Source organism: Nelumbo lutea, chromosome 2 (genome assembly GCF_056320005.1).
Source record: "Nelumbo lutea isolate HS-2025 chromosome 2, American lotus-T2T, whole genome shotgun sequence".
Lineage (NCBI taxonomy): Eukaryota > Viridiplantae > Streptophyta > Magnoliopsida > Proteales > Nelumbonaceae > Nelumbo > Nelumbo lutea.
In genome coordinates, this window is record NC_142685.1 from 70,460,403 (window position 1) to 70,471,516 (window position 11,114).

Below are 11,114 nucleotides of genomic sequence, written 5' to 3' on the forward strand. Positions count from 1 at the left end.
GTGAACAGCTGGGCAGTGGAACAGCCCTTGAGAGATGGTGGCCATGGTAGTCAAGGATAAAAATCCCCACCCTCCTGCACTATTGGGACTTCCTAGCCCTTATTAATTTTAAGAGAATGTGGCTGGGGCTGGCTTAAAGGACAGGTGCAAGGGGTACTATGTTCATTCTCTCCTGTCAACTCCTGCGCAATTAGGGGTGTTAATGGATCGGTTTTGGATTTGACCCCATCCAAACCAAAATTGAATTGGACAGATTGGATGGACCAACAAGACATATTGAATTGGACCACCAGTCCAGACTTAATGGTCCAAAGTATTATTTGATTGGATTGAACCTGATCCATCCAAAATGAATTTATATTAGATTGGGTTGGATACTTGGATTTAGCCAACGTCTGGTCCATCGATACAAGATAAGAATATAGGTGTCAATGGACCAGGTTTCGGTTAGAATCAGATGTATGAATTCCAACACACTACCAACTAGGGGTGTTAATGGACCGGTTTTGGGTTGGACTTCGTCCAAATCAAAAACCATTTGGACAGATTGGACGGACCAATAAGACATATTGAGTTTGGACGGACTGGGCGGACCAATATGACATATTGGATTGGACCTGATCCATCCATAATAAACTTATATTGAATTGAGCCAATATCTGATCCTTTGGTAAAAGATAAAAACATAGGTATAAATGAACCAGATTTGAGTTGAAACCAATCTAAATTAACAGGAATTTGAACAGATTGGACAGTCTCTGGACCGGTCCAAAATGGTCCAAAATATTCACTGGACTGGATTGGACCAGGTCCATTTGTAATGGACTCACACTGGATTGGACTGAATTGGACCAAATCCAATCCAATTGACACCCCTACTACCAACATGATCGGACACCATATATCTCACCATGATACTGAGGAGCCACAATAAAAGTGAAACCTGCCATGTATGAAATGTGCAGTCTCAGATTGGTGAAGCTTCTCTTCCTAACTTCTTCATCTCATCAGCAACAGCTCCGCAATGTCGACATTGGTGCCTTCCCTTTTTTATATGTTCTTCTTCATAACCCCCCCAATTCATTTTGGAAGACCAAAGTCAGCAAACTCTAGCATAGGTTAATGGTGGAACCATTCATGCTTAATAATAAATTTAAAAAACAAATAATTCGAAAGTTGCAGAACACAGCGCTGCTCTGCAAGCCCATGGTCGCTACCACTACATAGGAGAGTCCGAATTCAACAAGTTTTACGGTTTTGATGAGATTTTTTAGGCCTTGGACAGGTGAAGTTTCTACCACCTAACAAAGGGAAGATATTCGATGCTAATGCTGTGGGATGTACTGTATTAAATACAAGCAAATATGGTTTTTAAAACCGGCCCGGAGACCGAACTGGTCAGGGTCCGGTTACCGGGTCAAATGGTCTGACCGTTCAAACTGAATGGGCGGCCCGTTCTAACAAAAAAATAAAAAAATGGTCAAAATTTTTTGAACGGTCTGAATAGTTCAAACGGTTAATCACCCGGGCCAGTGGTTTACTGACCAAAATCAACGGTTTTGGACAAATTTGCGGTTTTGGGGAAACCAAAACCGGTCCACCTGACCGATTTCCAATTTTTCCAGTCGGACCGTCCAATCCGGTCCGGTTTTGAAAACCATGCAAGCAAATATGCATTGAGAGGAAAACCCTAGCACTAATCTTATTAAAACTTCTACGTTTTATTTCTTAAAAAACGAGGTGTTCATCTTCTGATCATATTTCTTGATACATAGCTAGAAAAATAAAAGGAATTTTAGATAAGTACCTTCCGGCCGGGCTCGTAGACAAGTCATCATCCAAAACACCAGACTTCCATTGTAAGAACTAAGAACTAAAGGCAATGAAACAAGAAACCCAAAGCAAAAATCTTTGGAAGGGTGATGGGGAGCTTCCTGTGTTCAAGAATGGTATTTATTCTGGATTCTGATAAGGGAATATGCCCCTACTTTACTGCCAAAATGAGAAGTCTCTCTTTCAAGCAAAGAGCACAAACTGCCAAAATGGAAACAGCAAGGCTTCTCTTCACTATAATCATCATTCATGTTTGTAAGAAAGTGTATGAGATGTTTCGTAGGAGTCTCTTTCTAGAGTGACGGTGGAAGCACAATTCAATGTTGATGAGGGCGATCTGTTTCCAAGCTAATTACAGAGACCAACAAGGGAAAGAATAACGTGGAGGGAGAGAGAGAGACAGTTGGAGGTGAAGGATGGTCGAGGCAATTTGTTCAAAAAATCTGGCCTTCCTCGTTAAAAACATAGAAGAATCTATCCAATGATTTTTCGCCCCTCATCGAAATGTCTTGGGCAAAAACAAACCCAGAAGAACCTATCCAATGAGTTTTGGACTGATGTAAGAGAGAGAGAGAGAGAGAACTTGAGCTACGTTTGACAGAATGTTTCAGCGAGAGTTTATTTTTCAAGAAAAACCATTTCTTCCATTGCATTGGAGAGAGCGTGTATGTTGTAACAAAAGAAAACCCAGAACTCCGTCTCTTGGCGAGTTAAAGCCTTCGACAACTTGTTCCAAGATCCACCGGTTGCAAAGCAACTGAATTTTTGTTCTACGATCCACCGTTGTCCAGAGCAAGGTTCGAAGTATTGATGGTCCGATATGTATCATGTAGGTGGCTTCCCGATATGCTTAGGAGTTTTAAACTGTCCAGGGGGTGGAGGAGCCTTAAACCAGCCCCTTGAAAAAAAAAAAGGCAAAAATCAGTTATATCACCTCATACACTCCTACCGGTGTATCAATATCGCCCGATACACCCCTCCCATTTGTAAGTTGCCACACCGCAGTATGGATACTCCAGGCACTCCGACCACCAGAGCACCGAAAACCACATAGATGATAGATGGCAGTGTCCCAACATATCAAACATTCCCACAGTGGTTTTAAAAATTTTTAAAAATAACAGTCACGTGATTAAACAGTGTGACAAAATTAACAGAAGGTTACTTAAACAATTTCCTCAACAATAGGGATACTTTAAAAAAATTGCCTTAATTAAATTGGTTTTCTGAAAAATTAAGATATAAACGCCACCAATGCTGCGTGTTCAGGTGTGACCGTGTGAGGTGGTGTATAGTTCAAAATAGATTGGTCTTCCTCTCAAACTGAAATAATGATAAAATTCTAGAGCAGCAGTGCATGCCTTTAAACTTGCAAATTTCAAAGATGCCGAAGCCCAAGAGTTGCTTCTCCATCATCCAAGTTCAGAACACCAGAGATAAAACATAGCTGATATAAGAGGAAACAAGGAAAGGTCTCTCACTAGAATAACAAAATTTCAAAAACTCAAATCCTAATCTCGATCTCTCTAGATCACTCAATTCATCTATCAGATTCTGAAGATATAATCATTGATAGGAATTACATAAACAAGTTGGGCCTTGATGCCTTGTATGTGGTTTTAAGCTTCCTGGTTGGAGGCCTGACCTTCTTGAACACCAAGGGGAACTTGATCTTGGCATTGTGGAATTGCTTTGTGGACTCTCTCTTGCAGAGGCTAGCCGGAATGGTGGCTGTCTTGATGATCTGGATGCACGGATACCTCACCCTGTGGCGAGAAGCCATCTCATTGTACATCTGTTCAACAGCACCATTAAGAGTAGTGTCACGGTACTCCTTGTACATGTTGTGATAACCAGTTCGGCTTTGATAACGCAGCCAAATTCCATAGTTCTTAATCTTGGTTGGGTTCTTCTCAAAAATCTGTAATGAAAACGATGGTCAACACAAGGCCCATCTAAAACCACAAGAAGCAACTAAATGGATTGTTGTATGAAACAGCAAGATTTAGCAAAGAGAAGGAATAATATAGCAGAATCACTAGCAGTAGCAGATAAAAATGTTAATTTGTTTTTTTCTTAGTTAAAAACCACAAACCCTCTACCATCTCCCTGAAAAAAAAAAAGCTGTTCTATATCCTCACTAAAAGAAATTTCTAGTCACAGAGGCACGAATCTTGAATACATAGTTCACAAGATTGGTGAACAGAAAGAAATAAAACAATCGGCAGTCTGAAAAAATAAAGTGCAGCTTTAAATGGCCAAAATGTTAAATGATTGTTAGAAAACAGAATTGCAGCACATTGGATGGTATACATATGATGGGCTGAATCATCTATTTCACTATTTCCCTCTTCATCCTGGATTTTAGGAAATGGAAAATGTTTAATTCTGCCATCAGAATTAGAAATTTGGCACAAGTAGCCTAACACTTATTGCACAACTTTTATTGCTTGCTATAGATACAGTAGAAATTTATACAAGGATGCAATGCATATTATACCATATAATGTTAAATTATTAATAAATCAATTATGCCCCACATATTACTTTGAATTTTAAGGATCTCTCATCTGAAAGATTAAAGAACTTCTCAAAGCATCAACTTTGCTAGCCAAGTGCTCACAACACGATATCTACAATATGTATGAAAACCAAGTGCTTTTAATGCACCTGTGCATAATCAAGACAATAAATGAATACATGAAAACTGATGTCAAGAGAACGGAAGAAAAGCAACTGTGTGGTAACTTCAGGTAAATTAGAAGGAAAAGTCACTACAAGAAAAACGGTCAGAGCCAGCGGTCTTTCTGACCGCCACTATAGAGATATCTGAGGCAGCGGACTTTCAAAGACTGCCGCCTACATTCGTTTTAAAAACTGATGCAGTGGTTATTAGTATCCATTCGGCAAATTTTACCGTGAACCGGAATTAAACCGATCTAACCTTACAACGGACTGGTGTGGAGAAATGCAGGGAAGCAAAAAAATTCACTCCTGTGTGAATTCTCCTTCCTATTCAAAGAAACAAGGTTTTCTAATTTCCAGCAGAGAACCTTGCACAGAAGTTTGGAAGAAGACAAGTTATTCTTCACAAGTAAGAAAGTTGGAAGAAAATCTAGGGTTGCGCAATTTTCTGAATAACCTTTGTTCATTCGAACAAGAGAAGAGAGAGGGCGACCTCTGTTTGTTCGAGCTAGGGTTTCCCTTTGTGCTTGAGATCAGGGAAATTTCTGGGCGCTATCCAACCAAAGCACCAACCTCTGTTCATTCAAGCAAGAGAAGAGAAGAGAAGGTAACGTTCTTTTAATAGTTTTCATAATCAGCGGCAGTGATAGTTGCTAGGAGGCCGAGATATCCACCTCTATCACCTCAGTCTCATCGAGGACCCTGGATATACTGCTCAAAAGAGGGGCTCCACCGTTCTCAATCTAAAATGTGTAGATGCTCAGGTTGTTCCATTAAAGAGTTTTAGTTTAACTTCACGTTTCAAGCTTTAGCTCCCGAATTGAATTGATGGTTTCCCTTTTTGTTTGTCACTTTCCATCAGACAGGGCTAATGGGTAAAATGCTTATAGAGTTCCAAACTGAGATGAAAAGAAACTGAAATATGCTAAAAGAAAAAAAAGAAAGAAAATAATTCCAAATCACATCAGAGTTGAGACAATGATGATCTAGCAAGAAGAAATCCTAACACCAATTGGAGGGGTTAAAGGGTTGTCACTTTCCAAATCTCATGCGTCTCCTTCATTTCCTTTTTCTTCTTCATTGATCTGCTTTATTGCAGGGGTGTTAAAGGGTTGTGGTTGATGTGGTGTTTAAAAGCTGCCTGGAACAAAGTGATGATTTATTTATGTGGCACTATGGAAGTATGAAGAATGTATAGATGATTCATTTATGGAGTGCTTAGGAGCTGCATATCAATGAAATGATTTCACTAATTTCTCATTACATTCAAGTCCAAACTTCATCATTACAAGTGGGTTCATTAAATAACACCAATTGGATTTAATATGACTAAACTTTAGAATTTAAATAGATAAATTTTATTATTTCTTCCTTTCTGTTTGTTCTGGTAATGGCTTCATTGTGAGGGGCCGTTTGATAACAGCTTACATTGCTGAACTGAATTACTTATTGCTTTGTTTTTTACTGGATAACAAAATTAAATAATGAAATATTCAAGGCCCCCAAGTGGTGGATTATGTGTTCAAAAATCAAACTGAGATGATTCAAAGAGAACTAAGGTGGCAGTCCAGACCGCCACCTAAAAACGGAAGAAACACTTTGACGGATCTAAGGCGGCAATTCAAAGATATCTAAGCCGACGCTCCAGACTACCGCCTTTATTAACTCTGATCTGGCAGTTCTGACATACCGTCGATTTAGGAATGATTGACCCGCATCGGACCAGACCTCAAAGGCGGCGGTCTTGATCAAGGGGGCAGACTCATGACCGCCACCTTAGATCTAAGGTGGCAGTCTAATGGGCTAAGTCGGCAGTCCTACGTCCACCAGCTTTGACCATTTTCTTGTAGTGAGTGGAAAAGAATCTAAAATAGATTGTTACATAATATAAATTTTCTAGATACAATGTTCTCTGTCATTTGCACAAAAAGATACAAGGGATAATAATGTTGCATGGACTCACTCCCAAGGCCTCTAGACACCAAATACACCATATTATGATCCTCGTCACAAAAAGGAGATGGAAATAAGAGAGGATAAAAGTCAGGCAGTTCCAATTAAGAAGCTAAATAGGACCCTATGCCAATTAAGCCAAATCCTGATATTACTTATGTACAAAATCTGCCTAAACTTTAATCAATCATCCAACTCATGATTATGCCAAAGAACCTATCTGCTACATACATGCAAAGCAACAGGCAACAAGAACAAGCCCCATTGTATACTTTCTAGCACTCCTTTGTGGACAAAAACCATTAATGAATGTAAAGTTTTAAGCAAAAATAAGTGCACTGTAATTTGTTGGCTTGTGAAGGAAGCCAAAAGTCTGCTAAAACATCAGGCACCTTGATCAAGTGGTCATCTAATTTCCATTCAATTTGTTCTTGACTATTGCAATAATCAACAGATAAAAGTGAAAAACAACTAAACAAGTACTTCATCAAATTTCACAACCCTTGTTCATATGAAGTTTCTGCCATGATCCCTTTCATTCATTGAATAATCCAACTTATTGTATTCTCGATCGATCATAATTACACAATATAATTCTTTTCTCAATCCAATAGTCAGTCCACGTAATCCTATTAGAATCAGTACGAAAGAAATCTACAAGTATTCAAACAATGCTCCATCAAGTAAAGAAATAACATGTACCTCGTTGATGGCCAGCACTTGCCCATTACTCTTCTTCACTTTCTTGAGTTTCCTCAAGAAGTACCTAAGCGAATCGGCGACAACCCAAACAAAAAACAGTACGGCCTCGTAAGTAAACGAAAATACCAGAAATGATTTCTTGCCTACATCACTAACCAATACTTCACCGAAACAAAAAAAAAAAAAAATCATCCCAACCTAACAATAAGTGGTGGGGAAAATACATGCATTGGGTATCAACAATAATCTTAGATTGATACCCAGGGTTCAAATTAATTACCAGAACTTCGATTTGGCACGAACCTCGTTCGTGGCCCAGAGCTTCATCCTGTAAATCTTCGGATGCGGATCCGCCTCGGAGGGGAGCGCTCTCCCGACCACCTGATACTGGTGAAACTGGATCGAACAAAAAAAATAAAAAAATAAAAAAAACAGATCAACACTAACGCAAAAGCTGAAGAATTCAAAGTACTGATGAAACCAGAAATTTTAATAAAGAAAATCCGAAGCTACAATTTATGGAAAAAAAAAAAAACTAAGAGATTGGAAGAGAAATACCCTGAAAATGCCCATTTTCAGATGAGAGGAGGCACGGCAAGTCGGCAACACCCAACACCGTTCTCAGTGTAGGAAGCGAAAAGCGGTGGAGGTTCTTATTTCGTTTATATACAAGAAGACGATGAGCTATGCGGGAAAACCCTAAATAAAAAAGTAGGAAGTACCAAGTAGGAACGACTGAACATCTGCTGGGCTGCACTGCACTGGGCCTAACTTGCCTAAGGCAACCTGCCCACTTTAACTACTGGGCCGAACTTTTCTATTAGACTAGACCAAGACCCTTCTAAGAATCTAAATCCTTTTCTAGGCTAATAAGACAGGCCCATCCTTAAGGACCTTAACTCTCAGCAGTGAGCTAATGGACACAATCATAGAGAAGAGCTTTAACAAATTTATCTATTTTTAATTTTTTTAAAATAAAAAAAAAAAGAAAATCGAAGCACACCCTAATATTATAAAATCATGGATATAAATATACTTTTTATTACTAAATAAAAAACATATTTCGATACATATCATTAGATAGTTTTGGTGGTGGATGTTGCAGTGGTGGAGCTCAAGAAACCAAGGCCCCGATCACTTTTTGAGAAGTTATTTATCTGGGTAGATGTACTTGTTCGGGTAAGAGTATCTTGAGAAATGCATAATCCGGGTAAGTACATTTACCCATGTTCTTTTATTTTCCAAGTAAATAAGTCAATGACCATTTTTAACAGTGAAAATTCACTAGTAGAAAGGACAATTTTATTCCATGCAAGTGTTGGTAACTTCCCCCTAGGTGGGAAAGTTATTTACCCACCTAGGAAATACCCAATGAAAATAAATTATCTATGAATCCACATAAATCTGAAAGAAGAACATGGGCATATTGGTCAATGGGAACCAAAATCGTATTGATCAACTTTCCCCCCTTTCAAAATCCAAAAAATGAACAAGCCTTGAAAATATTTTGATGTTTTTCTATGCTTGGGGGAAAGGCTATCTCCTTGTTATGTGGCCCTTTCTCTTCCTTGTTTACCAAAAAAAATATATTTAGTGTTTGACAAAATGATTGATTTTGTTTTTCAAAAAAAAAAGGTAAAAGACTTAAAACATTCCTCTAATTTTCTTTTTCTTTTTTTTTCTTTTTTTTTTTGCTATATATAAGCAATAAACAAGTAAAATAACATGAATAAACATCAAAATTTCTAATTATTTGATTAAAGAATGTAGAAAACACATAAACTATCAATTGATCTCCATATAAAAGTCAAAATATTATTAAATTCAACACTTGATACATAAGTTTACATGCCTTCAAACAATATACAGGTCGGGAAGGGTAGGGTTGGGTATAACCCAATACCATACCTTACTCATACCCCTACAAATTATAAAATCTCAAAGCCCGTACCCACCCCAAAATATGTTTTTCAAGCAAACAAATCCGCCCAAATAGGGTAGAAATTGTCATCCCTTCCAATGTATTTACACATGCATATGTTCAACAATGTATTTATACTGATTTTACTCAAAACTGATTGCTGAGAGAATATATGGAAATGAAAGAAATTAAAGCTATTTTTGTTTATAGAAAACAAGAGGGACAGAAGGTTGATAACCAGCATTTCAAAGAAAACTTCTGAAATTAAGAAAATCATGTTATAGGTTTCACCTACTTCCTTAGGTTGTGTTGCAACCACAGTACCAAACATATGCTTAGACCAACCAAAATTTTGTTTTCAGATTTTAGAGATCTCTCTCACACACACAGTTGGACAACCAAACGACGACGAAGCTTAATTTATAGAATTTGGAGCATAGTGGTTAGTTGAAGTTTCTGAAACATAAGCAAATCATGCTAACTTTACAACCAATTGGACTATATGACTTAAATGGTCATCTCAATATGTGTCTAGTCTTAGTCTAAAGCAAACTCTTGTTTTTCTTGATTCCCATCTCTAGAAAGCATAAACAGATTGAACATTCATGTTATATGATTCATATGGTCATCTCCCCTGTTATATATTATAATATAAAAGTGAAGTGGTCCTTGTCACTCATGCCATATCTACATTGCCTAACAAGTAAAGGCTTCAAGGAAACACCAAAAAATATCATATCAATGTGGACTAGTCCAATTTAGTCCTATTTAGAAAGCTATTCTAACCTCCTCAATTGGTCGAAATTTTAAACGTTGAATAGGCTGCAACAAGATTCAAAGTATTGATACACCTCAATATATCAGAAGGGATGTATTGGAACTTTGCATCAAGTTCCAGCTATTTTAGTTTTTGGTATCGATATGATATGATAGGCAGTGCCAAACCTAATAGTTTTCCACCTATTTTAGTTTTTTAAACGCTCTTTTGGAACTTTGCGGTTTTTATTTTTTTTATTTTTTTTGGCCTCATCTTTAGTTCTCTTTTTTTTTTTTTTTTGAGGTAAAAAGCACAAAATTCATTTATCTCAGCTCAAAAATAACAGATAGTACAATACAAATAAGAAAGTCAAGACAAACACACCAAGTAGAAATTCTAGGACAAATTACAACAGTTCTGGCTAAAAGATGAGCTGAGGAGATATACACAAAAGGCTCTTGATGAAATTTCTGGAATCAACAATAATGGAGCTGATACACCACCACAGTGGATCTATGGGATCCATTATTAAAAGCTTAGGATCCATTTGGTTTACAGTTGGAAACCGAATCGGAATTGGAATGGTCTATTCCTCCCACCTGTTTGGTTCTAACAAGAACTGGAATCAATTGGAATGGATTCTCATTCCCAAGGGAAGGGGGATGGAATGACCATTCTAACAGTTGGAATCAGAATCTGATTCCAGGCCTGTAAACCAAACAGACCCTTAGTGATATTCAGAGCATTGCCTTCAAGTTCTACATTTTGAAGAGATAACCGTAGGGCAAACCATGGAAGAATGCTTGAGCCTCTGCTCTAAAGGTGAACAGCTGAGCAGTGGAACAGCCCTTGAGAGAGATGGTGGCCATGGTGGTCAAGGATCAAAATCCCCACCCTCCTGCACTATTGGGACTTGTAGCCCTGGCCCATTCCTTATTAATTTTAAGAGATTGTGGCTGGGGCTGGCTTAGTGGACAGGTGCAAGGGGTACTATGTTCATTCTCTCCTGTCAACTCCTGCACAATTAGGGGTGTTAATGGACCGGTTTTGGATTGGACCTCATCTAAACCAAAATCAATTTGGGCCGATTGGATGGACCAACAAGACATATTGAATTGGACCATCAGTCCAGACTTAATGGTTCAAAGTATTATTGGATTGGATTGGACCTGATTCATCCAAAATTAATTTATATTAGATTGGGTTGGATTGAGCCAATATCTGGTCAATTTATATAAGTTAGAATTAATCTAAATTAAAACA

The 11,114-nt window shown here is 38.0% G+C and overlaps 1 protein-coding gene across 1 annotated transcript; it reads right to left on the reverse strand.

Moving 5' to 3' along the window:
• Positions 1-3,162: 3,162 nt before the first annotated feature.
• LOC148871438 (large ribosomal subunit protein eL20y-like) lies at positions 3,163-8,016 on the reverse strand. The gene is made up of 4 exons (XM_088972653.1): positions 7,732-8,016; positions 7,454-7,569; positions 7,174-7,237; positions 3,163-3,754 (listed from the first exon to the last, which is right to left on the reverse strand). The coding sequence occupies exons 1-4, from the start codon at positions 7,744-7,746 to the stop codon at positions 3,413-3,415; spliced, it is 537 nt and encodes a 178-aa protein (XP_088828779.1). The 5' UTR covers positions 7,747-8,016; the 3' UTR covers positions 3,163-3,412.
• Between the last annotated feature and the right edge of the window lie 3,098 nt (positions 8,017-11,114).